This window comes from Convolutriloba macropyga, chromosome 5, assembly GCF_964194025.1.
Source record: "Convolutriloba macropyga chromosome 5, txConMacr16.3, whole genome shotgun sequence".
In the NCBI taxonomy this organism is placed as follows: Eukaryota; Metazoa; Xenacoelomorpha; order Acoela; family Convolutidae; genus Convolutriloba; species Convolutriloba macropyga.
Genome location: NC_134472.1, coordinates 24,449,126 through 24,477,022, shown reverse-complemented (window position 1 = coordinate 24,477,022; position 27,897 = coordinate 24,449,126). Strand labels below are relative to the sequence as shown.

At 38.0% G+C, this 27,897-nt stretch overlaps 1 protein-coding gene across 1 annotated transcript; it reads right to left on the bottom strand.

Moving 5' to 3' along the window:
- LOC142339894 (calpain-3-like) lies at positions 1-23,093 on the bottom strand. Its single transcript, XM_075390226.1, has 9 exons — positions 22,988-23,093; positions 22,375-22,632; positions 21,703-22,073; positions 21,374-21,500; positions 15,548-15,671; positions 14,965-15,185; positions 13,981-14,128; positions 11,275-11,447; positions 1-289 (listed from the first exon to the last, which is right to left on the bottom strand). The coding sequence occupies exons 1-9, from the start codon at positions 23,045-23,047 to the stop codon at positions 152-154; spliced, it is 1,620 nt and encodes a 539-aa protein (XP_075246341.1). The 5' UTR covers positions 23,048-23,093; the 3' UTR covers positions 1-151.
- Positions 23,094-27,897: the final 4,804 nt, after the last annotated feature.

Sequence of the window (27,897 nt, the reverse complement as noted above, 5' to 3'; positions counted from 1 at the left end):
TTAGAAAGCAAAACTAAACTGAAAATAAACAGAAAAAAAGAATTAAAATTAAACAGTTCATATACACAAATAAAATACATCAATATTTCACAACATTACCACATAAAGAAACAATTTGATGGACAGTTATTAGCTTCATATAATATCTCGCTCATTTCAGTTCAGTCAATGAAATAGGTGTATTCGAGTAAACTCGCAGAAGGAATTGTGAATTTTTTCCCGGCTGAAAAGTGCAGGGAATGATGACGTAAGAACGATCTCTCCTCATCTCCATACGGACAACTGTTTCCTAAAACACAGTCTAGAATAAAGTGAATTCTGCTTGTTTTCACACATATTTATTTAACCCCGCATACCGTAACACCATATCTTTTCGCCCATCTATCGGTCGTTTTACCCCGCAAAATTTTTACCCAAAACGTTTTGTCGCCGATTTTGGGTTGTAAATATCAAAATTCATTCCCCAAAGTCTGTACTCCTATACGTTAACGTTAGTAGAACTAAATTCATAAAGGAATAAAATCAAGAAGAAATGAGTTTGTCTGCAAAGATTAATATGTTTCGCATGCGCATTTTGTTACCAAGACGCCTAATAAACAAAATTTAAATTGGAGTTTTATCAAAAATTATCTCAATAGTCTCATTGATGTGACAAACAATAGTCTCAAATGATCGTAGGTGAACCATTTCAAAAAATGGTTGGCAAAAATAGATAATCAAGAATTGAAGTGAATCGAACATTGCAATGCCAGGTGTCGTGAAAAAAATTTAAATGCTCGGAAACTGAGCAGAATTTTAAAAAAAATGTGATCAGATTTGTGATGCTTAAATGATTAAAAAAAATCACAGGTGAAAAAAAATTAACACCAAAGTTGTACAAAAATTGAACATTGAAATTACCTCTAATCTTGCAGATAATCAGCAGGAATATTGACAGTGATCTAGTGAACATCTGCTGCTTTCAGGGGTGATATTTTATCGTCACGCCGTTGAACGAATTCAATGCTAAAAACTGCAATTCTTACAAACACTCACCGCATTTACCTCAATTCTCTTTATTTGAATAATTTTTATCACCTCGACCCAGGTAAGGCCCCCAGGCCTACAAAATTAGAAATTTTGATACCTACTAACACAGACCTGCAAAAATGAGAGCGTTCTTATTTTTGAAAAATTGCAGCGCACTCACTTTGTTACCGCGTAAATGAGCAGCGCTTATTAAATGTGCCATTTAAATTGAAAGCGAGAAAAGATTACGTCATATTTTTAGCCATTTAAATGCACACAAAATCTCTTCTAATAGAAATTTCTTCTGTTCAGACTACTCATGGCGATTATCGACGGGGGGGATTTTTTTTGTCTTTAGCCAATTAAACGTTACCGCTCGTGAATTCAACTATGAGAAACGTGACTTAGATTAACTGCACCGATTTCGATTATATTTACTTTGCCTGTCTTCATTATTTACTGTAAATTATCATCACTTGACGTTAATTTTACTGTACTATGTCTGGAAATGTGCCTTTATCCAATGGCTACCATCATGTTGCCTCTAAAGGAAACCACAAAATGGGACATCAACAGATTCCAATACAATACTAGTGACTGGGGGTGCTGGTTTCATAGGATCTCACACCGTGCTGGAACTATTCAATTTGGGCTACAATATTGTCGTCATTGAAAATTGTGTAAATGCCCAGAAATTACAAACACGACAGACACGATCAAAACGAAGCAATCTAGAGGAGACGTTATAAGGAGATAATCAAAGCTTCAAAAATTGTAAGACTCAACTGAACTCACTATATTTTTCTGTCGCTCTAAATTTATTAAACCGGCAAATCTGGCAACCACCCTCAATTTTTATTCGGTTTCATTCCCTATAATCTGGTATTATCATTTACCACTCGTCGCCGATAACCTACCCCATATTTGTTTTTTGTCAAAAAAAACCGTCACGTTTGAAAAAATTTGGCCGATATTTGAACAATTAGAGTAGTTCGTATTGGTATCTCCAATTGAATTGCAAAAAGGCTGTATACGCCTTATACCTCGCGAAGCAAAAAAAAAGTTTGAAAAGTTTGACCAATTGTGAGAAAATTTCTTAGAAATTTATAGAAAAAGGTTATTAATCCGGGATGCAGTAATTGCATAAAACTGTCAATTTAAGAGGAAAAAAAGAACAATTTGGTCAAGTTTTTCAAATTTGGAAAAAAAAACTCAAGTTTTTTTTTCCAAATAAGCATTCGTTCTTGGAAAGTCTTGACAATTGTGCATTTAACATCAAGGTTCGGAGTTTGAGCAAAGCTCACATCAGTTATGTTGTAAAAACATTATATGGTTTTCATATTAGCTGCAAGTTCACTGCATCACGCCATAAAAACTTCGCTTCAAGCGTTACAAGACCATTATAAAAAAGGAATTTACGCATTACCGGGTCTGAGTTTCAATCCTAACGCGGTGAAAGTACGAAAAACTGCTCAGTTCCAATTGAGTCATTTCTTCCCTGATAAAAAGAGGCTACTTTTATGGCATGATGTGGTGAACAATTCATTGTCCCGTCATCGCAGTAACAACAATAAGCCTTTAACACCTTCGCAGCTTATCGCAGTGCTTGAAGAGTATCAGGAGCGCATAGAAGCTATAGGAATTGCCCCAGAGAGGGAACTCCTTATATTTACGATCAGCTCAAGCGTAGTACTCTAGTTAACATCCACATAGTGAAAGACGTAAACAGAAAGATCCTAGTTTACTTAAAGAGTACAGAGCATTACACCAAAGGCCTGCGCTTGAGCTGAAAACACTCACTGTAGTGTTAGCCCATAAGAACAACCTCCGGTCCTTGATAACACGCTCCTTACCGAAAAAGCTCTCTAGGCGCCGTCGTAAAACGCTTCACACCCGTCAGGCGTTCGAGGAGGCGAAACTCACTCAAGCCTTTGATAACCTGAATGTCGCTTAGTCTTGCGTCCTTGTGGGAGTCTACCCGCTGACTGGCGGTGTGACTTAGTTTACTCACGAGTTACGGGTTAGTTTGTGGTTGGTTCTCTCCAATAGCGCTTTACTAAACGTTTCGCTCTCCCCGTCTTTTGAGTTATTCACTACCGTCTGTTTTCCGCAGGTTATCTGGTTTCATTTTTCAGTTTCCGTCCTTTTGTTTCCGTGTCGCCGTATTTTTTTCTATTCCCCGTTTATCTGTTGTATGATGTAGTATGTTGAGTTTGATGTAGTAAATTTTTTCTGCTAGTATGCTGGTTGGTTGTTTAGTCTCATTGCTTGCTAGGTTGTGACTTAAGTTCATTCTGGAGTTACGGCTGGTTTGTTTCGTGACTTTCACCACACTTGTTTGCTAGCAATTTGTTGTAGCTTGATTAATTTTGTTAAAATGCAATTTTGTTGTCTGGGCAGGATAGTTTGCTAGGGTGTGAATTAAGCTTGTTCTGGAGTTACGGCTAGTAAATTTCCGGCTTCCCGTCCCGTCGCGCGCTACCCGCGCAATGTTTCCTTCTCGTCCGTACCGTTTTCCCGTTTCGTCGCGCGCCGTCCGCCCGACATTTCCGCCTTTCCCGTGCCATTTTCCCGCTTCGTCGCGCGCTGTTCACCCGACGTTCCCGTTTGTTTGTCAGTCCGGTTTCCGTTGCGTCGTGCGTTACTCGTTCGGCGTCTCTCTCCGTCCGTCCCGTCTACCGTTCTTTCTGCGCTCACTGTTCTTTCTTTCTTTCGCCGGGTACTATTGTACTCGACGAACATCTTTGCTCTTTGGCTGTTTGCTAGGCAAACCGCCACACTAGGGTTCGTTTCAACCCATTTGCGTTGTGCTGTTGTATGTGTATGTGTACTTTTGTATTAGTACCAAATTAAACTTTTGGTTCCTGTTTTCATAAGGTCATGGCAAAATTGCAGGACAAATTTAACAAACTTTTTAGTGCGAGGGCAAAATTAGAGGCTGAACTTAAAAACATCTATGGTGAAATTAACAATTTTGTTGATAAGCAAGACAGGAAAGTTAAGATCGAACGTCTGATTGAGAAGTGCAAGGATGCTTTTACTAGAGTAGTTGATACGAATTAAGAGCTCATTGATCTGGCACATAAGACTGAAGATCACGATGCTGCCTGTAAGAACCTTGAAAAATGGTTAGAGACTGTAACAAAGAAAACTGATGAGTTCATTGCTGCTGCTCGAGAGTATATCAATTCGGTCCACAACAAAGAGACAGAAAAGATCAAGTCAGCGTCAACGAGACTTAGAACTATCAAAACTTAAAAGACAGGAACTCGAGAAACAACATGAGGCAAAGCTGCGCATTGCTAGACAGCGTCTTGAAATTGAAAAACAAACGAAATTGCAAGAATTAGAAATTGAGCAGCTTGAGGAGGATCATCGAAAGAAAGTAGCTGCCGTAGCCCTTGAGGAAATTGAGTTGATGACAAAATCATCAGCAGACGGGTCTGGTACAGGCAAAATAAAATGAGTGGGCTCTTTACGGAAAGAAGTTTAGTCAAGAGCAAGAAACTTGTTCAAGATTGGGTTATTTCGTCACCGTCCCGGAACATGGCTGATGTTGCGAATGAACCGAGTTTGCACATTTCTGGTTCCCTTGCACAGTCCAACCAAGCAATTGTCCAACGACCTTCTTCAGCTCAACTTCCAAACTCACACTTCAATCTCAATACACACGGTCAAGTTGAGGCCAACATCAACCTCCCTGTCCATGAGCCGCAAGAACCAAGTAGTAGAACCAATGTAACCAATGATGCACATGTTGCAAACAACATCATGCAAGAGCCCCGATAGCCTCAATATACGCCTCCATGACCACCAATAAACTTTGGCAGGCCAACTCAACTAAACGCTGCAACCACAGCCCGACAACTGTCTCAAGCAACAATGCACTTCGATGGTTTACAGTAAGATCATCAATTCCCTCGCAGGTCGAGCATGCCGGGACAGTTGAAATTAGTCAGCCCTCCGCGTTCACCACCTTTAAATACACTCGTTAATGCTCTGCTAGCACTTAATCCGCAACAAGCACACATAAATGTACCAGCCTCTCCATCCGCAGTTCTAAACCACGCACCACCGCATTTCCCGTTAATCCCACCAGCATTCCGCTTTCCTCCTTCGCCGCCACAAGCACTCCCACTACACGCCACTAACCTCGTGGCGAATAATGTCAATCTGTTACCCCATTCTCCGCCTGCACCGTTCATTTCCTCCGCAAACGTTTTTGTACCTCAATTAATTCATCCACCACCCCCACTGAAGAGTTTTCAGCCCCAAAATTTTGTCCCTATAACCCACGCACGTCCTGCTCCTCCGGATCCAAATGTCTGGCGTTTTCCGGCAGCAGTCCCATCTAATGCAGTACCACTTGTACGTACATCTGCAAACTTATACACCGTACAACCGGCCCCGTTAATCAACCCTCATATCACTACATCGCTCCGCTCCTCTCATGTACAAGCAGCAGCAGGCGCTCAAAGTTATGTAACATCAGACTTCATGCAAACGAATCCATTTAGTTCTTCCACAGGTACCGCCCCAACCTTTGTCACTCCAATCATTCCGCCAACGTATGGAGTTGCTGTTCCGAACCCGTTGTGTTGGGGTGGCACGCCGCATCCCACACGTTCGGCTCCTTCTTTGGACTCTGCGAATTTGATAAATCAGTTGGCGGACGCAACTACTTGTAAGAAGAACGATCCACTGCCCGAGTGGAAGTTGTCACAGTACAATGGTGATCCCCTGAAGTGGCACGAATGGTTCGGACAATTTAATAGCGCCATAGACGCACAGTCCTTGACTCATGATGTCAAGTTAACATACTTAAAAACTCTTGTAACTGGAAAAGCTAAAACCGCCATGGCTGAGTTCGCATACTGTGGTGTAATGTATAAGGACGCACTTAAGACACTCAAACGTAAATTTGGCCAACCACAGGCAGTAGTCAGTGCACACTTAGACAAACTCAGCTCTTTTCCTCCACTAAAGACGCACAATAGTGATAACATCATAAAATATTCTGCACTAATTTCAAGTCTTGTTGGGGTCTTTAAATCACTCTCATATGATTCGGACCTTAAGAGCGCCTCATTTCTTAACACGTTTGTGCAAAAGTTGCCGCCCAATCTAAAAGAGTCTTTGTCACTCTTCACAGTGAAGAAACATTGGGTTAAGCCAACACTTCTTGACTTCAACGATTGTTGAAGGAGAAGGCCAAGGCACACGACTTAATGAAACAAACTTCATCAAAGGCAAGAACTGAGGATAACACCAACTCAGTAGTAAAGACCATAGTTGCCTCAAGAACTTTTGCTGCTAATACGCAATCTAAGGGCGCACAGAGACCAGCCTCAACATCGGCAACACCTCCAACCCCTCGCTGCATTGTGTGTAAAGGTAACCACCGCATCTGGGAGAGTAGGGTATTTAAAGAAAAGTCTCCCACTCAGCGAGCAAAGGTAGTGGCGGAAGCAAAACTCTGTTTCTCATGTTTGAGAGAAAAGCATGTGTTTAGGCAATGCCCAAATCCCAGGAAATGCAGGAAGGACGGTTGCAACAGCTCCCATAATACACTCCTTCATGGAGCTGAGAGGTTTTATCCATCAAAATCCCCTTCAAACAACAATAGTAATTCTAGTGCTGGCGCAAATCAAAGTAAACTTTCTAGTGTCCAATCATCGAGTATGACCACTACTTTGTCATCTGTGAGTAATGTGAAAAACCTCCTTCAGGTGACTGAATTGCAGTTGAGGAGCTCTTCTGGTAAAGATACCACGGCTTTTGTTTTGTGCGATACCGCTTGCAGTAACTCTTGGGTGTCCAATGATCTTGCAAATAGACTTAATTTGCACAGTACAGCATTGAAACTAACAGTCAAGGGTATAAAAACCGAGGAGGTTGTAGACACTAAGTTAGTTGAACTAATTGTAACACCAATCGACAACCAAGCATTTGAACCATTTAAAATAAACCCTTACATAAAGGAAGATTTGAATGTAGGTGCCGATGTCATCAACATTAAAGCAATTCAGGAAACATACCCGCACCTAGCAGTTCTAGAACCAGTTACAGATTGCTATGGAAACATTGAGATGATACTTGGACAGGATGTGTATCATGCCATCCGCCCGTTAGAGTACATCACTGCCGACTAGAAGTGCTCGCCCTTCGCTGTTCGCTTACCCATAGGTTGGGTTCTAAGCGGCCCTCTACCGTCGTGTTCAGGTTTAGTCTCGACTTGTTTTAAAGCAAATATGGAGCAAGATTTTGAATTCGCTAGACAGGTAAAATTTTGGTACGACATGGAGTCGTACGGCGCACTTAAGCAAGTAGACCCACGATCCGCGTCAGATGCGCGTGCGCATGATATTCTTGAAAACACCACCCTGCATAATGGGAAAAAGTACGATGTAGGAATGCTATGGGCTGAAGTTAACATCGAACTGCCCAACAATTATTTCTCAGCGCTGGATCAATTAAAAACTTTGGAAAAGCGGCTAACGAAAGATCAGACTTTAAGGGAAAAGTACTCGAATACCATCAAAGAGGACTTAGACAAGTGCTACGTAGTAAGGCTCAAAGATGCTCATAAGGTGGAAAGTCGCTCGGAACGAGAGTGGTACCTACCACACCATCCGGTTGTTAACCCGATCACGCTGGGCAAGGCCCGTAGGGTACTAAACGGAGCAGTTAAATTTCACGGCGCATCTCTTAAAAAGTCATTACTCACCGGACCTTACTTACTGCAAAACCTAATCTATGTACTCCTACGGTTCAGACAACATCCATTTGCCGTATCCGCCGACACTGAGGGAATGTTCCTCAAAGTTGGAGTGTTACCATGTGATCAGCCATCATTGCGCTTTTTGTGGCGGGAGAACCCCACATCAAATGTTGTGGTACACAAGTATACACGCCACATCTTTGGGGCAAAAGATTTGCCCACCTGCGCAAACTACGCACTTCAACGCTCGGCAAGTGATAATGCTAAACAGTACCCAGAAGCTGCGAAAGCCGTCCTTGAGAACATCTACATGGACGATTACTTAGACTCAGTGGAATCGAGAGGGCCCTCATTAGGTCGAAGGAATTGGTACATCTTCTCCATCTAGGTGGGTTCAAGCTTACTAAGTTTGTAAGCAATATACCAGATCTGGCTGACCAAATTGGTGGGTCTGCTCAATCCACTGAACTGAAGGTCATCGTTTCATCCAAGGAGGAATCAATGCCCTTGCTTGGGCTTAAGTGGGATCACAACAACGATACTCTGGTTGTGAGTAGGGGTACTAACAGCACCACCACAAAAAGTTAACACACCGCTTGGTCCTAAGTCTTGTGTCAAAGGTCTACGACCAATTGGTCTTGTCGCACCGTTTACTGTTGGTGCTCGGTTAATTTTGAAAGACATTTGGCGTGTCAATGGCGTGTCAATTCCAACATCTTCAACTCCACATGTTTGGTGATAGCTCGCAAGACGTTTTCAGTGCAGTAGGTTTTCTTAGGGCTCAAGTAGCTTGCAACACCGGGGAGATTATAACAGAGCTGGCGTTTGTCTTGGGCAAGGCCCGTGTTGCACCTATGAAGGTAATGACAGTTCCTAAGTTGGAATTACAAGCCGCTCTCCTCGCAGCCCGTTTGAAAAGGGAATTCTGTCGAGCATTAACGGTTACTGTGGATAAAGTCTTTATGTGGACAGATAGTACCATCGTCTTGCAGTGGATTAACTCATTAAACAAACACCCCATCTTCATTGCAAATCGTGTTAGTGAAATCCTTGAGAACACCAGCGTTGAACATTGGAACCACGTCGCCACTTGTTATAATCCGGCAGATGCTGGCGCGCGTGGCATGTCCGTTGAAGTTTTGCAATCAAGTAGCTGGGTATGGGGTCCTGACTTCTTGAGAACTAAGCAATTCCCTTTTGTGCCAAATACTGACGTCGTTGATAACATCAAGCTCGGCGTTGTAACCAAGGAACAAGATGATGACTCCATCTCATCTTTAGCAGCATCCGTAACCAAGCCCCCTAAGGAACCAAGCCTTAATCTAATCCTGTTTGATAAGTTCAGTTCTTATCAAAAACTCCTACGTGTCACAGCAAATTTGCTCCGTCTTTTACCATCTCATGACAGTTACCGCACCGTAGACGGCAGCATAGCAGAGCCTGTTGAGTTTCACGAAGCCGAGCGTCATCTCCAGTACCCGGTTCAAGAATAGTCCTTTAATACTGAAAGAAAGGACCTTCTTGACAACAAATCCGTTAATAAGAGCAGCCGCATTGCTCAGTTTACTCCGTTTATTGGACCTCATGGTCTCATCCGTTCTTCTGGTCGACTCCGACGGCTAGTGTAAATTGATTTTGACACTAAGCATCCTATCGTGCTGGATGCGCGTCATAATTTTGTTAAACTGTTTCTGCGGCATACTCATTTGAAGAACCATCATCAGTGCATCGATTACTTAAGGTCAAAGGTACAGGAACGTTATGCCATCCTAAAACTACGTTCCACACTGCGTTCCATCAAATCAATCTGCGTCTTGCGCAGAAAGTTCCGTGCAGCAACCATTCAACCTATCATGGCAGACCTCCCAAAGCAGAGACTCGCATACCAGTCTCCTCCCTTTACCAACACCGGGGTTGGCTATTTCGGCCCAGTCTACGTCACAGTTCGTCGGACTACCGAGAAGAGGTGGGGATCTCTCTTCACTTGTCTCGCTACTCGTGCTGTTCATGTTGAAGTCGTCCCGTCCATGGACACTAGTTCCTGTGTAATGGGAGTGGAGCGATTCGTCTCCCGTCGGGGTACTCCTGCTATGATTTGGTCGGATAATGGTACGAACTTCATTGGAGCGGAGAAAGGGCTCCGTGAACGTTTGGAAAAATGGAATACGCTTAACATTGCACATAAGGGCATTAAGTGGAGGTTCAATCCACCAAGTGCGTCAAACCAAGGTGGCATCTGGTAGTTCGTAGTTTTAAAAGAGTACTGTACACTATCATCGGTACGCGTCGCCGCACAGATGAGGTGTTGAACACTACTTTTTGTCTGGTCGAACACGCACTAAACTCACGTCCCTTAACGCCTGTAAGCGCCGACCCGTCCGACCTAGGCGCAATAACACCTAATCATTTTCTACTCGGTAACCAAGCAACCAGAATTCCGTCTATCGTTGGCGTCGACGAGTTCGAGCATCGTAAGCGGTACGCCCGAGCACATTCCTACGCCAATTCAATTTGGGCACGTTGGCTTAAGGAGTATGTACCTGCGCTGAACCGTAGATCTAAGTGGCAGGCGCCTGCCGAGCAGCACCTGAAGGTTGGTGATTTAGTTTGGATCGTTGAAGAAAGCAACCCTAGGGATTAATATCCGACTGCTCGGATCCAAGAACTCCGTTACGGTTCCGATAGCATCGCCCGCTCCGCCGTCGTAAGCACGTCGTCCGGATCGCTCGTCCGCCCATTCATTAGGTTTGTACCGATCCTCCCAACATTTTCTTCCGGGCCGGAGGATGTTACCGCGTAAATGAGCAACGCTTATTAAATGCGCTATTTAAATTGAAAGCGGGAAAAATTACGTCATATTTCTTAGCCATTTAAATGCACACAAAATCTCTTCTAATGTACATAGAAGGCTCAGAAAAAGTTCGTTTAACATAATTTTCTTTGAGCCTACTAATATACTAAATCGATTGCGCTCTTTTTAGGCGTAATATTTTTATGTTTCGAAAACGTATCGGTGACCAATCTGAGCCGAAAATCGGCTCAGACAAAATACCTGCTAGCCAATACAGCTAGATTTGCCGGGCCATTTAGATGTGCTTTTTCGCCTTGATGTCTTCCCATACAGTTGGCTATATATAGACTTACTATACATCTCGATGAGTTGAATAAAATTTCCGATAGACTGTATTCATCAGCTATACACTTGCACCAAATAAAATCTCAATTACCTCCTATTTGACTCAATCTCATCGCTCGGATTTTCCTTGCTTAATACATGAGAGGAATATTCTCAATTCCCTTATTTGGAAATAACTGCCGGTCAATGGCAGCCAAAATGAAGCGTAAAATCCTACCTGAAACCCACTCTCAAAATTGTTTGAAAACTCAAAGTTTTTCAAAATATGAAATGCTCGTACTTCTCCGTAATTTTACACGCTTAAAAGTATTCACAAATGCCAATTAAAACAGACCTCGAGGCGGCATGTAATTTAAAACTTGAACAATTTTAAACCCTGTGACCCCAAGCAATCATCAACGTGGTTTACCTGGAAGTTGGTGAATATTTTGTTTCTGGCATAGATTGGGTTGTACTGGAAGTGTTTGAGAGGCAGTTTCCTCCTAGACTCCTTGGGCTTCTTCAACTCGTAGACGTATAGACCAATGTGTTCCAACTGGATCTTGTGGGTGGGAGACGGAGGGTGGAACTGCAGAAGAGATACTATAAAACATGGAAACAACCGATATCCATTGTAGCAGTAGTCCAGGATTTAGATTAGGTCATAGGGCTTTCGGCTTCATATTAGTTCAAAATTTAGTTTTAAGTTTGAATGGTAAAAACCGCAGGATCAAAGCTCTCACTAGATGAAGGTTTCTGTCTAGATAAGTCTGTACATAAATTGACTACCAATTAGATGACATCAATGCGGAAACGTTACGACTCTTTCGTCATCAATGTGGTGCGTGGTTTTGCTTGACGTGACTATCGTTTGAGTTGAGTGTAATCAAAGGTCATTTTGCAATCGGCTGGTCTTATCACGAATCAATTGCTTCTTTAACTTGCAATGTGCAACCTTACAAAAAACAAAAAAAACATAAAAATGAAACATGGTTAAACATATTAAACATGGTTAGTTTTTATCAAGTTAGCGCTTTAAAAATGATTTTCAAATGATATTTTGCTCACTAGATTTTATCCATGTAGCATTTGACCAAGACATTGTATAAGTGAAAAATCTAATATCAAATCAATGATCAGACAGTTTTGACAAAAAAAATCTACTCTATTTGTTTTTTATTTGTTTATTTGTATTTTTATTTGTTTTTATTGTATCTATAAAAAAAAAACCGGTATGCTGCTATCAAAATTGAATCACGAAGCGAATGCAGGATTAGCGTTTTGGGTTGTTTTAAATTGTATAAACTTTTAATTGATTAACCTTAACTTATGTCTGAACTCTATGGTTGCTTTCGGAATCAAAGTAAATTTGATAAGATTGAAAAAAGCTAGATAGATTTAGTAAGCAATAAATTGCTTAGAAAGAACTCAACTCTCTTCAATTCAAGCAGGAAAATTCTATGTATTTATAGGCAAAAGAATAGGACCAACGGTACTTAAAACAAACAACTTCTGAAGCACGCAAAGCAACTAAATAAATGGCATGTCAAACTTTGATAGAGAAGATAAATGCAATACAGTCAAGTGGCACGAAAATAAAAAATTAGAGCGGGAAGGCGTCTAAAAGTTAACAAATTAACAACTTAAAATTGAATATGACCTTAGAAGAAATCGGGTAGGGCTGTTACATATTAAGTCATCGACTCGTTTTTGATTTCTATTAAATTTTATGGTATAAAATTCTATAAAGAATTTGCGGCAGACGCAAAACGATTGATTAAACGGATCTGTTTTTCTAAAAAGCATCACTTTGTTCCTAATTTCGCTGATCTTTCTGAAACAAGGAGTAATGTAGTGTACGATCCCAAAGAAATTTTTTTATTATAGTGTAGTAGCTGATATGACAAATATTTTGAAGTAAAATACAGCTACTTGTTAGTGTTACTGTAAAATGCAGTCACCTTTTTATCTTGTAATTTCCGGCTTAAACGAATAATTTTTGATGTGAAATTTGAATTGAGTACCAATAATCAGCACAAGTACATCTCCAACCTGCACGCATCTGATGAATTATTCCCAAAAACAGTTTAATGTTCTCATCGTTTAAAAAAGAGGTAACCTTTATACCATATTCACGTTTTTCACGAACGCTGCAAAGAAATGACATTAACGCAGCCAAAGATATTTATTAATTTTGACATAATTTTGGCATTTATTATTTTAAGCCGGAACTGACGGATGTATTATATTTTTTTTCTTAGGAAATGTTTTTAAATGTTCTTTATATACAAAAAAAAACAATTATTCTCATTTGTCAGCTCTTTTTCATGTCATGTGCACATTTTTGTCAAGATATCTAACACAATTCAGATTGTTTTCTTTCTATGAAACGTTTCTCTGCTCCTGAATTGTAAAATATTAAAGAAAAAGTATTTTGTAGCTGATGAAAAAATGACGTATAGTTATATCGATCTTGATGGGCAAGCAATCTCAACAAAAATTAAGTTTTGTTTTTTGTGCAGTTTTTAATTAAGAAATTTTTCTAAACTATATTTAAAAAAACAAGTCCTCTCAGCTCACAAAAAATTACAAAATATAGAATTAAAAACGAACGTCAGCTCTGGATAAAAATTCATCACTTCATCCCTACAATTGGTAATACGTTTAACAGATTTCTTAGGTTCACTGCTTTTCTCAAAAAAGTTTTAACTCGACAAAGATAATGATTTCCAAAATTAGATAAAAATCAGGCTGCGTTCTGATTTTTGAGAAACAGATTATTGCGACAATCTTAAAATACAGCTATTACAAGGTTCTTAAGGTTTTTTTCTGAAAAAATAACAAAAAAAACAAAAAATTAAAATGACCCAAAAACTACAGCACATGCTTGAAAATTGGTTCAAATAGTCGGAAAAAATGTTGATACGTCAAACAACCTTTACCAGCTGAAGCAGAACTTAAAAATCATAATTGAATCAAAATTCCTCCACTCTGTCAACAAAATCCACTTCGTATTAATGAATTAGTTCCTATTTTTCCCTTAATCCCTTTGACTGCAATTAGATTGTTGCTACGAAAGTTGTGGTTTCAGATCTTGCGGTGAATATTTTTGTATCAACATGCAACATTTACTCACTGAGGCAAGAATAGGAAGCTGGATGGAAAGTTTCTTCGTTCTCTTCGTGACATTTACGTGACTGGAGATAGAACTGAGGGTTGATTGGGAAAGATGAATCTCGGAAATTCATGCACCCACCAGCATTCACACCATCAACCCATTCGCCCTGTTAAAAGACAACGGCAAGGAATGGATTCCAAACATCAACGAATATATTAACAGATCATTGAAAAAGCTGCACATCGATTAAAAAGCTTGCAAGAGTTTTGCAAAATCATCGAAAAATTTCTACAATTTTACCAGATGTTTCTATAAAAATTATTTCGAATTCTACAGATTATTCTAAACTTGCACAATTATGGCAATTTGATTCAAATATTGCAAGAATTTTGTGCAACAATACAGAATGTTAATTCATAATTTTGGAATAAAATCCAAGATGATTCAAAATATTGCAAGAAATTTGCTTGTTGAATCATAAACTTACAAGTTTAGTCAAGCTCGTGCAATAATATCACCAGCTGAGTTTAAAAATCTTCAAAGTTCAAAAGTTGCCAGAATCTTGAATTTACAAATCAACTTGACATGATATTGCTAGACAAGCCTAATTAATTTTAGAAGGCTCACTTCAGATCTTCTATGAGTTTTGTAACATCAATTCACTATTCTTATGACGTTTCTTGTCAAAAGTCCACTAGGGGATCCGTACGTTCAGGTGGAACTCCTGTGAACAAGTATTGGCAACGGATTCAAATCATCATGTCTTGCTTGCAAGAAGAAAGTTGGAAGAAAGTACCTACAATTTTTGTTAAAGTGGACGGTTAACTTTTAAGAACTTGCAATTTGAATGATTAACTTGTAGGAATATAAAAATTTGTGAAGTGACGATTTGTCTTATAAGAATTTGCATGTCGGAGGGGACATTTGATAAGAAAAGTCTTAAGAATAGTGAGTTCATATTTTCCTCAAGACAGTTATAACAGTGAAAATTTTCCTGTGCACCTTAACTGATTCCTGGAAACTTCGTCCTCCAACCGCCCCGTCTTCGCCTTCGCGGCTAAAATTGGGTTCCACAGTGCATATAGAGACTCCTCTGAATAGGGATAGAAAGTGGGAAAACTCCATGAAGAACTCCCCGTCTGACTTGGCTTTAAAACCCAGTTTTGTGGCAATTGGGCCGAAGTGAGAGTCACGCCATATTGGGTCACGGTCGCTCCACTTAGCTGCAAAAATATAAAGAATCGCCGACTGGTGACAGAAGCACATTTTCAGCGAAAAATTGTACGACCAATTGTTTCATTTTTTATGAAACAACTGGAATGTGCTAAAATGCGCAGTGTAATTCAATCGAAATTTTTCGAAGCTCAGCGATTTTTAGCTTTTGAATAGACTTCTTAGAATTTTTCAACGCGTTTCTTGCATGTTTTATGGCATATTTATAGCTTCTTTCTAATATAATACAACGCTTTGCTTTTCTGTTTGTTGGTGTACCATTTTCTGGGATGAAGCTGTTTCGAACCGTATTATAAATTCAATCTAAACTCGCAACCCTCCACACTACAATATCACAAAAAGGTTATCTGACCTTTATATTCGAATGAAGCCCATGGGTTACGCAGTCTGACCAGTTTGACCTTCTCTCCTTTCCAAGAGAAGCTGACACAATTCACGACAGAATAAGCATGCGACTCCAAAAGACCGACCTCATCCTAAAGTCAAGGAATCTTTCGTCACTATCTTTCTTTCACAAGCTTGCGTTAACAACACTCTGTATAACATGCACTAATAAAAATTTTTGTATCGTCATAAGGCCTCGTCAATAAAAATTCATACACAGCGTTATATGAAAAATAAAAACATCAATTATAGATGGCCGTCGAAATTTTTTTTTCGTTGTCAACTTGAAAAATGTCTACTATTGCAGATGTTGATTGCAAGCACATTCGTCATTCTGAGTACTCCTCCAATTATCGGTTATTTTTTAGGGGAACTGGTTAAAACTGCCGGAACATGTTAGAAGTATTTTAACGTATTTTTGTTAATTTACAGTAATGACAATTAAAGGGAACTTAATCAAGTGCGGGTTCCTACCTACTTTGCATTCGTCGTTATGGGAGACTAAATTTCTCAAATAGATTTCAACCTATATAATTTCAACTTAAATTTTTCTCTTGCGTCATTCTCCAAAAACCTGCAGCGGTCTGCGCACAGAAAAAAAATCAAATCGGCTGATTTTCCAATTGTGGATCTGGGTCATGTTAAGCTGTCAAACCTAGGCTATAACAAACTGCGAAAATTCTATCCCCAAAAGCTCTAGCTTCACCTGTTCATTTTTGAAATATAGTCTTACGAATTAGGGTAACGTAAATCTAACCTAAATTTGAATCCTATGTTTTGGTCACAAATATTAACTGAGAAATATGGAACCTAGTAAAACTTGTATACTTAGAAAAAAGAGGCAAATAGCTACTTTGCTATATTGCATTTGTCGTCATGGGGAGAATAAAATAGTTTGGTTTTTATCAAACAGATTTCAACCTATGTAATTTCAACTTAAATTTCTCTCTTGCGTCATTCTCCAGAAAACCCCGAAGTTCGCTTTTGTTGGGATTCATAAAAAAATATAATTTCTAAATAGATGAGAATAAGATGAAATATGCTGTTAAATCAAGGCACTAAGCAAAAAAGTAATCTGTAGATCTTTTTGTTAGGTTTCATTAGCTTGCAAGGAAAATTTCTGATTTGATCTCTCTGTATGATGTCCAGTTGTGATCAACCAGTTGTCCAATGCCTGGAAAAGAAACTTGCAGCGGTATGCCTAGAGAAAAAAAATCAAATCGGCTGATTTTACTATTGTGGATCTCAGTCTTGCTAAGCTGACAAACCTAGGCTGTACAAAACTGTAAAAATTCAGCCACCAAAACTCTAGCTTCACCTGTTCACTTTTGAAAAATAGTTATACGAATTAGGGTAACTTAAATCTAACCTGATTTTGCTTCCTATGTTTCGGTCTCATGTATTAACAGAGAAGTGTGGAACTTAGTAAAACTTGGATACTTGGAAATAATTTAGGCAAAAAGCCTAATTTCAGTAACATTGGCTGTGCACTCTGATTACAGTAGGCGGATAGCTTTTCGGGATATAGTCGCTTACATCCGAAACACTCACAAAAAGTACAGTGAATTGGTCAGAACACAACAAAACATACTTCAAGTGCCCCTACTTTGAGTGGTCCACTCTAATTGGGCTCCTTGATAAAAGCTGAAAAATGAGCTAAAAGTGGGAACTTCATTTTTCATTTGAATACCAGTTTAATTTTGATGGTACCAAATGTTGATGAATACCGGTTATACGTTACAATTGTTAATAGATGGTTGCGAAACTGTCACAAAAAGCTGCTCAAATATTTAATAAAAAGCTTCTATTAGAAACTAGTTCTAGTAGGTTCCTACAAAACTCCCTTATTAGAATTTTTGCCCCAAAATTTTCAAATGTTGGCGCAAGAAGCTCCCTCAGTTTGATCGAAACTGCCAGTTTAAAAACATTCTCAAAAAAAATTACTCCAATAGCTTTGATCTGCTTGTAGATTTCGGAAACAAACCATGTAAAATTTGAATATCTGTCGCGATATTTGGTCGGTTGCGATAGTTTCATATCAATTCCCACCAACCGCTAAGGCAAGGCCAAGGCCCGCGAGGCATGGCAAAACGCACTAGATGCGCAGCTCATTGTTATTCATTGAAGATTTATTTCGTTGGCCAGTTATTTTATGATTAGTTTGCTGCAATGGGAAACCAGGCCATATTATTTTTTAAACAAAATTTCTGTTCTTTGAAAGCAACAATTTCAATAAAAATCACATTTTAAAAATTATCAATAAATAGTTAAGTTATAATTAGTTTGTTAAACTTCATTTTGTTTTTTTTTCCTGCACACAACATTTGATTGCAATCAACGGCGATACGCTGCTCAGGAACTTGTACATTGGATTACCCTTTCGATTTTATCATTCGCGAGAGTCTTGGCAATTCAAAAATGCGCCACGAAATTATTTTCACTTACGCTATGAAAAAAAACTCTTTTAGGCACCAAAATGAAGAAACCAAAAGAAAGAAACAGTTGTCGATAATTTCCTTGCCTCTTGAAACCTCCTGAAAATGCTTTTCAAAGAGGACTATTCAAGAACTTTTCTCAAAACAAAAAAGTTTGGCAAACATTAAATAATAAAAATAATTCTATATCAGATCGACCCAAAACAATACTTGTCTCACACGAACAACTTCAGTTTCACATTGAATTTTCGATAGATTGTTAGTGACTTGAGGCAACCTCATGCAAAAAAAAAACGGAAAAAAGAGGAGGACAGACAAAAATTTGTTTGTATCGTATGGCTCAACAGTAATTTCGGTTAGTTTGAATCATTGTTGAAAATCACTTTAAGATAGCAAAATGTCATTCAAATAAGTTGATGAAAATCACTTTATTGGACAGTTTTATTCCAACACGTTGAAAAACACTTCATTGGACAATCTCTCCGATGCTAACAAAAACGTGTGCAAAAATCACTCGAAAATGGTGTTTCATGTAGATAGACATTAAAAGAATGATCAAATTTTTGGATATATATGTGACCTTTTAATGCGTTTGGATGATGGCCGTTTTAAGTTATGGGTCACCTAAGACTGTCAATGGTAAAGGCTGAAACTGGAACCTAATGGTCAAGTAGACAAATGCAAAAAACGTTATTTGGCAAATGACTTCAAAGAAATGGAAGGACTGGATTAATTCATTAACAGGATGGAGAAAGACTTTGTGCCTACATGGAGGCCAGAGATGTTCAGATTCTACGTCAGCTAATTACAAAAAAGGGTTACGTGATGCACCACTTTGATTAAAGGTGGTTTCAGCGCCTTCATCAATGGATGACGATGTGTATCTGGAGCAGACACCAGATTTTGTAAAACGAGGATCAGATGGAGAGATGTTAATATAAGAAAATCTGTTGACGAGTTGAGTCCAGCTGCTAACAAAGGGTGCAATGAGTTGAAGAACTTCCTACTGAGACAAAACATCACCAAAACTATGAACGATAACTGATATTTCGAGAGAGCAGAGACAGATGGTAACACCTTCATCTTGGTCTGGGTGAAGTAGCATCATAGTAGCATCAGGAAGCGCGGCAGTGATCTCCGATGACAAGAGGGCCCTCAAGACAACATACCACTTTAAAGACAGATGTAAACAACACTTGCCTCATAATGCGGAAAGAAGAGGGCAATATGACAGTCGACCATGAACACTACATAGAAACAATGCCTAAGTGGTTTCAAAGGGTTCAATGCAAAATCTCGAGGACTCCAGCTGACTTAAACTTCAGGCAAACACCGAATGATAATAAAGACGTTATTAAAATCTCTACAGAAACTTGGTCGGATCATTTTTTTTTTGGCCAAACAGACGCGACCAGACATCATGTTCACAGTCAGCATTTTAACCAGACACATGAATGTACCGCCCAATCGACGCTGTTAAAGCGAAACATCACTCTCACGTTATAGTCAAGGTTCATTAAGTCTAAAAATAACTCACATAAAAAGCTAGTTATGATTTAGAGCTGGTAAAGTGATGCAGCCTGCTCAGGTAATTTGAACGACAGAAAATCAACAACCGGCTACAATTTCAAGCTCAAGGGACAGGGCGGAGCACTCAGCCGGGATGTAAAGAAGCACACCAAAGTTGATCCATCTTCGTCAAAAGCACAATATCAGTGACTGGCAGCAGCAGCTGAGGAAGCATTGTGCTTTTAGCATCTTCTAGAGGGTTATGGCTTGCAACAGGCACTTCCAACAGCAACAGGAGAGGAGAACAAGAGTTGTATTAGACTTTGCGAAAAACCAACGATACATAAGAAGACAAAATGGATCCAACAAAATCCCAGTTCGCTTGGGACGAAAAGAAAGATAGGATTGTTTCAATTCAGTGCGTTTCGGCTGAAAAAGTTGATGCGATCATCTTTACAGAAATCTTACCCGTATATAAGGTGGAAACCTTTTGATTTCGGCAGACTCTAAGCAATCAGCTCATATCTGAGTAGAGGCGACTTCAACCTTAGATATAATATTAATTTAGGAGAAGGTTTTACTTAGCCAGTCTCCACACCAAAGTTGATATAAACTAAATTTGATTGAAATGAATCTCTGATAAAGCGGTGTGTAGATTAGTTTCAATTGATTTATTTTATTATAAATCGAACCGTTATCGTATCTATATCTGACGCCAATTGCTGCCGCTATGTTTTCAATGTACTTGTATTCCACCTGTGAAAGTCCATAATCCAACGTGTCGGAATAAATATATTACTTATCAGTGAGACGGTTAGAGCAAAACGGGCTACAGAGGAAAAAAATGTCCTAAATTAAAGAAGTTGCAATTTTCTCTATAACCAGTTTTAAAATAGGTTTTGTGGTTCTGTCAGTTACTGAAATCTTCCGTCCTTTTTGTTTGAGAACCAAGTGTATGTGCATTGTGAAATTTGAACCGGCAAAAGATTCGGTGAGGCTACGTTAAAAAAAAAGTTGTCATTATATAAAAGATTCCAATTTTTTCTATAATGGGTTTTTGTAAAAGGCTTTAAGAAATATTGATGTTTGTGCGTTTTATTGTTAATTTCAGACAAAATTTAAGTTATTATTATTTTTTTTGCCTAGTTTTTTCTCGTCTTAATGCATCTTGTTTTTGTTTTGGAAAACTGTACAAGCTTGCTTTTTACCATGCTAATACCAGTTTTTCTAGAGTTAATTTCCAGTCCCCAACCCGGAATGGAAAGGGAGGAGTATCACCCACACTGAGCACACTGGAAAATCTCGAAGAGTTACTTTTAACTTGACGTTAGAAAATATCCGATAACCTATTATACAAATTTCTTCAGTTTCTACAGGTATCGTATGAATTTAAATTTTTTAAGGACCTGAGAGCGAAAACAATGGCAAAACCTAGCTTGGATCACGAATATAGTTATGCAATTAATCTAATTGAGACAAAAAAAATCCGAGTCTGATTCACAGTCTGATTCAGAGTCTGAATCAGAGAATATCAGAGCAAATTGTGACATGAACAGACTCTTAACTCAGTTCTGAATTGTTTCTGAAAATATCCTGATTCAGTACTGATTTATTCTGAAAATTAGGTACGGGAATCTTATCAGACTTTCTAGCGTTTTATGTCCAAGCGTCCACGACTGCCAAATCCTTTGAAAAACCTGTTATCAAAATTTTGTTGTAACAATTCCCAGACTTTCGATTCAGCAGGTCAGTACCTGTAATAAACGCACATTCATACTCCATCCCCCGCCCTTAATTAGCTGAGGTTGCTTGGATCTGAAAACCAATTGATGGGTTAATAAAATTGCTACCTCTGATATTGGTGTGTGTCCGCCGTCTGCTAGGAGCCGTCCGCAAGAGGCCGTAGCGAATGACCTGTTATTGGTTGTGACGTCACGGATAGACTTCCACACACTAGACGCATCCTCGTCTTCTAATCTAAAACACTAGTTCGGTCAAAAAGTAAGAAGTGTGTTGCCACAAAAACTCATGTTGGCGTGGAGAAAAAAAATAGAAAGACGAGAAAGTTTGAAACTTTTGAGCCTAAAATTTTCCTTGATAATTACACGAAAAAAGGAAAAAGTCACTGCTACGATGAATTAAGGCCAAAAGATGCACTGACTGCTGAAAAATTACTCACATTAATGACTCTGTGATTCCTCCTGTGAGATCCGACAACGCACAGGTCGCGTTGCCCCCCACCAATGACTCATAACACCCTTTCAGCTTTGCATACGCCTTCTCGAACAAACTCACCCACATTTCCTCATCATCTGTAGACTTGGAGAAAATCAACTGATACCTTCCAGAACCATATTCACGCACAGGTAGGTAGTCGTCTATTATGACTTCAATCCACTCCCCGTTTTGGTGGAAGTGGAATTTAAGGGCGGATCCGGAGTAGCGAGGGCCAGAGAGGGGTGAGCTGTGGCATGTGACAACCCGGCTGAGGAGGTTTCGGTTGTCGGCCAGTGCGGAACAGGCAGCCACAAACCAGCAGTCGCCAAGTGCCTGTTGAAAAAAATACGGATCAATTTTATTAAAAATGACACACAAAATTCCCCTTAATTTTCACAGTTTCGCTTAATTCTCTATTCGTGTTTCAGATAATTTTTGAGTTTGTGAATATGAACTTTGCTCTGTTCCCGACCACCAGATCGCTATAAGAGCAAGGGTTATTTGGTTTAGGTGTAGAAAGATGTAAGATTAGGGGTGTTAATTGAAACTCTAACTCATTCCAAAAATTAACCCTCCCCCTTAATATAAGATTAAAGACAAGTTCCGCATTTTAATGCTTTCCAATTGTGCTTACCTGTTGCCTAATATCGGACCTCGACATCCCTTCTTTGATCATCTTGGCATTGGGGTTAATCTCAAATGGTCTCTTCCACACAATCTTGTTCAGGTACTTCTCAAAATCGGGGTGACCAGAGAACGTCAACGATCTCCGATCTGGTCCAAAGTCCGGGTCTTCGAAAAAATGTTCCAGGTCTTTGTTTGATAGCGAGTGGTCATGATTTGTTCTGTTTCGAGGTCTTGTGTACGATTCGTCAATTGTAACGGCGCGTTCCTAAATGTCAGATAAATAGTCAAAATCGCAATTGATAGTAGCTACAAAAAACTGGACATCGCAGCAAAATCTGGTTAAATTGACCGGTGGTAATAGCTTAACTATTGTTGCGCAAAGTTTTCCACCTTTGCGACCAGATTTTGCGGTTGAGTTAATGATAAACGAATTCTTTTGCTATGATTTCTCTAACTTTAAGAAGTCGCTGAACTCAATATTAGTTCTGATATTGTAATTACCTCGTTTCATTGACAGAAAACCAGTAAAAATTGCTAAAAATCACTTCTAATCAGTAGAAGATTTTGTTATTGTAATATTTTTCCACCCCCCCCCCCCAAAAATTGTTACCAACTCCTACCTGAACAATTGAAGTGTACGCGATTGAGCTTCTAATTTGCGTCTTGGCTATTGGAATCATTTTGAGCGAATAAAATTGTCTGTGCGTGGACAAACTGCACACAGAATACAATAATACACAAATTGAACTGTTAAATAACAAACGGTATACAGTATAATTTATACGTCATCACGTGTGGATGTACCATTAATTATTTATTTGATGTTTTTCTTCACTTTTGCGCGCACAAAGCTGTGTGATCTAAACAGCTGATAAAACAATTAGACAAAAAAACATGATTCTTTTGTCTCTCAAATGCCATCAAGGTTTATAAACTGTAAATTAATTTTATATAAACGATATTTCTGTGATATAATTAAGTCTAGAATAAAATTACTCCAAAAAGCGAAGTGATATCTTTAATGCGTAATCTACAAAAGAGTCGAAAAAGCGTGAAAAAGGCAGACAAAAACGATATAGCCAGTCAAGCGAGCGGTTTGCGCAATCACTATATTCTTTGATTCTTTGTTGGATGTGTTCAAAAGAAACACAATTATCAGTTCAGAACAACAGATCTTCAAACCGATATCTTTTTTTTTAAAATGGCGTGGAACTAAATTAATTACTCCTTCACACTAAATAAAGTTAAGGTAAATTTACCTTAAAATATAACTTGACTCGCCACAATTAAAAAAGACCTTAAACGTTACTGTAACTTGCCTTAAATTTACCCTAATTCATTACCTTAACGGTAAGGTAAAATTCACTTAACTTTGCCTCAACTAAGCTCAAATATTTTTTCTAAAAATAATGGAAGTTAGGGTAAAACATTTCAGGTAAATTAAGGCAAAGCTCAGAGAAAAAGTTTAGGGAATTTAAGATAATTTTATCTCAACAAACTTAAGGTAAATTTTTACCTTAAAGTTAAGGCAAAGTTAAGGTAGACGATACCTTAAAGTTACCTTAACAACACTTTACCTTGACTGGGTTAAGGTTAAATTTACTTTAACTTTACTTAGTGTGTTCACGAAAACTAATTCGTTCAAGAGAATTGTTAAAAAGAAACTGCGAAACCTGTAAAATATTCAGACTCTGTTCTAGCTATATATTCGATTAGTGACCTTGATTATTCAATGCCTTCAAAGACAAGATCTTTCATAATCAGAATTCTTCTGTAATTTATTTAAGCACTGGGGATTGAGTTGTAACCGCCAATTAAAAACTATAAAAATGACTTTATCACAGTAGAGTCTGATAACCATTTCTTGAGCAGTGATGAAATTTTCCCTTATCTATTGCAGCTTGCTCCAAGTCTGTTTCACAACTGACCACTTTTGAATCTAGGTCTATCTAAATTATCAGTATTCATTCAGTACATAGTCAAATGGGTTTTTTTGTTCAGATAATTTTGGCCGATTGATATATTCATCGTAGGGAGTTGAGACAGGTATCATTAGGAAGCTCGTCAGGCGTAGAATATGGAATTAAAAAGATTTTTTTTATTGACTCAAAAAGAAAACGTAGAACACAAAAGCACAGATAAATAGTACCGTTTGCTCATATTCTTAAAAGGTAGATTTTCCTGTAATAAAAACAATGCAACTAGCAGTCAGCCAGAAGTTGCTGCTGAATTCGTTTAAGATTAAATTATTCCGACCTGTTTGTCACATCCTACTATTTTGTTCCAAACTAAATATTATTGCTATGTTTTATTCTCAAATTAAATTTCTTCTGGGATAAACCTCTCAAATTTTATAAGGCCTTAAATGTGGTTGTTTCAAATGAAAATACAGTTGTACCCAAAATTTAAAGTGTGATTGTTTTTGTTTTTGGTCAGGCGGTTTTGGAATTTTTCGAAAACACTGTCCAATATCATACATTAGAAATAATATCTATCACCCTCAATCTTTATTAGGAGGTAGGTTTGTTCACTGGGAAGGACGAAACTATATTTTTCTGAAAATAAGTGATAATTGTTCATTTTTCTCCAACAAATTGTTTTTGCTTTGCAATGCCCACGGCCTAGGACCAAGGCTGTGAAGCCTGAGACTGACACACTCCGCTTTATTTGTGGAATTTGTCATCTTCAATCGAAAATATTGGCCTGGTAGAAACTATATTTACCACTGCTAATTAGGTCAGCTGTTTTGCAAAATATGTCACCAGCGCCAAAGTTACGTAAGCTGTTTTACAAAAAGTCAATTCAATTCAAACAGTTTTTTCAAAATGGTGCATAGATATGCCAGGCTGGCTCTTCTTTTCTTCAGCCATTTTTTAAAACTTTTTTCTTTAGCATCGTTGGGATAAAAGAAACGAATTTTGTGGTCCTTATTTCTAATTGTTCCGACCCCTCTTGAGGGGGGAGGAACTATATACTCAAATGGACTTTTTTGGTCAAACAATTTTGGCCCATCGATATCTTAATCGTAGAGAGTTGAGACTGGCATCATTAGAAATCTTGTCCAGCGTAGAATATGGAATTAAAAAGATTTTTTTTTGTTTTCGTTTTTTACAGGGAGTTTTTGAGGTTTAAACTTCTGAGAAAAGTAGAGTGAATTTCGTCGCTTTTATTCACATTTTACGCTAATTTTTACTAAAATTTCTTGATTCTTTTAAAATGTGTTGCAAATTTTGGGCTAAATATTTCAAAGTTCAGACTTTTTCATCAAAAACAGCACGAAATAAGCCTCTTTAGTTCACTTTGATTAAATTTAACGGAAATAAACACCCAAACACCCCTAACACAATCTTTGCAGACTCAAAAGGGGGCTTTTTTCTTCAATTTCCGTTGAGAGTGCTTTCTAGTTGAAATTTTGCCATTTTTTGCTAACTTTAGTCGTTGATTATCAAAACAGGAGCGTTTATTTATGATTTTTTAACTGAAAAATTATTTATATCTATAACATTTGATAAAAAAGTTGTCCCTAACGAACAAACAGCATTAGAAGGGCTAGTTTTAGACAAATCTTGGATTGTTACAATCCAAAAAAATTCGGATTGTAATCAGTCGGTCTTTTGTAAAAAAAATTATTCGATCCTTTTTTATATTAATTAAAGAAGAGAACATTTCAAATCAAAACTCAGTAGTGGTGCTCCGCTTGGCTTCCTGACCAGCTCGCAATTAGTTCATCTAAATTTATAATAGAAAGCTTATAGTCGTTTTGACTTTTAAAAATGATTTATTTTTATATCAATAATGGCTTATTGAACTTTGCCTCTATTTTACCTTAATTTGGTCAACTTGTAGCTTAGTGTCAGCAAAGAAAAAATGCTTCATCTTTCTACTGCTTTAAAATTTAATCTCTATTGCGGTTTTACGCCATAAGTTATGGTTTTCTGGCTTTGAAACTACTAGATTTCACATTTTTTTTCATTTTTAGGTTTTGACTACTTTTCACGTTTTGTTCCTCTCGTTTTGACACATTATCACCTTACTGAGAGTTCATTTCTTTACATTTTTGGCGTTCAAATTGAGGCACAGTTGAACATAAATTTTTGAAAGGCATAGATTGTGGTTTTAACGGCTTCGACGCTAATTTCTCGAAGAATTTGATTGATTTTTTAATTTTCTATTTAACTGTTGTTTATATTTTATCTTTATAGAAATTCTTTAAGAAATTTCCGGTATAACAATAAAAATAATAATAAGTTTGATGGGTTTTTCATGGAAGGATAAATGGGCCAATGTCCTGAAATTAGTAGATATCTGATGGCTTTCATGAATTTGAAAACAATTGTTTACCAAAATGAAAAAACACTTTTTAACTTCGAATTGTTGTTCCTTTTATCGTCTATTTGTTACATAGTCTCGTCAATTACAGGCTAACTAAGACATTATTGGTATCAAGGGAAGGTGACAAAACGGATTGGTGTCAAAAAATCTAATGTTTTTAAAGAAATCGTCATGGTTTTACTGACTTCGACATTGGATTTTCACAAAAAAATAGATCAATTTTTAGTTTTTGTCATAATTGAGATTTTTTTTGAGGACGTAAGACACTTTCTGGATAAATGCAGGTATCAATGGCTTCCCTTGGACGAAAAACTAAACCTATTAAATGACTTTTTAATTTTGCCTTTTCTTCTTTTTTGTCTATTTGTTGTCTGGTCTCATTAATGAGAGGTCGCATGCTTTATTATCGCTGTTCAAAGGTGCAATCAAAGATATTTTGAGGACCAAAATATAGCTTTACGTCATCAAAAACGTTTTCTGGTCAGTTTTAATTGATTTTTTGTTTGTTGTCTATTTGTTGTTCTTTTCGTATCCACATAGAAAAATGAATACCGACAGGTCTTAATGCCCTTCTATGGAAGCATTGGTAACCGTAAACAAATTGAACATTTTAGTTGATTTCTAATGGTTTTGGTTACTTTGAAATTAATTGTTTTCAAAAAAATTAAAGGAAATTTTTTTTAATGTTTTTGTTCTCCTTTGTCTCACTCTTACCAAGACTTATTATGGACTGGTCCCATAAATTTCTAGTGAGTTACAAGATAATTTGTTTATTTTCAGTTTTATCTGATGTTATTTTGGCTTTGTTATTAAGTTTTGTTTTTTAAAATGGACCTAAATTTTTGATGAAGTTATTGTTTGTTGTGGTTGTTTGAATTTGTTGTTCGTCTTGACTGGCTTTCTTTATATTGGCATATCTAATCAATCTAATGCATCTTTTTTTTACTCCAATGAGTTATTTGCTTTGGATGCTATCTTTTGGTTCATACACCAATTTGTTTTAAAGAAGATGAATTTTCGAATTTTTCTCTCTGCTCCTCATTTGGAAGACACTTTTGCTAAAATTTTGAATGAGCGGGGTCGGAATCTTATGTGCAATCGCACATTACAGAGCCTCCTTGTTTCATATCAAGTCCAACGGAGTGGGTTGGAATTGACAAAGGAGTGGACGTGATCCACTAGGCATGTCTAAATGCGC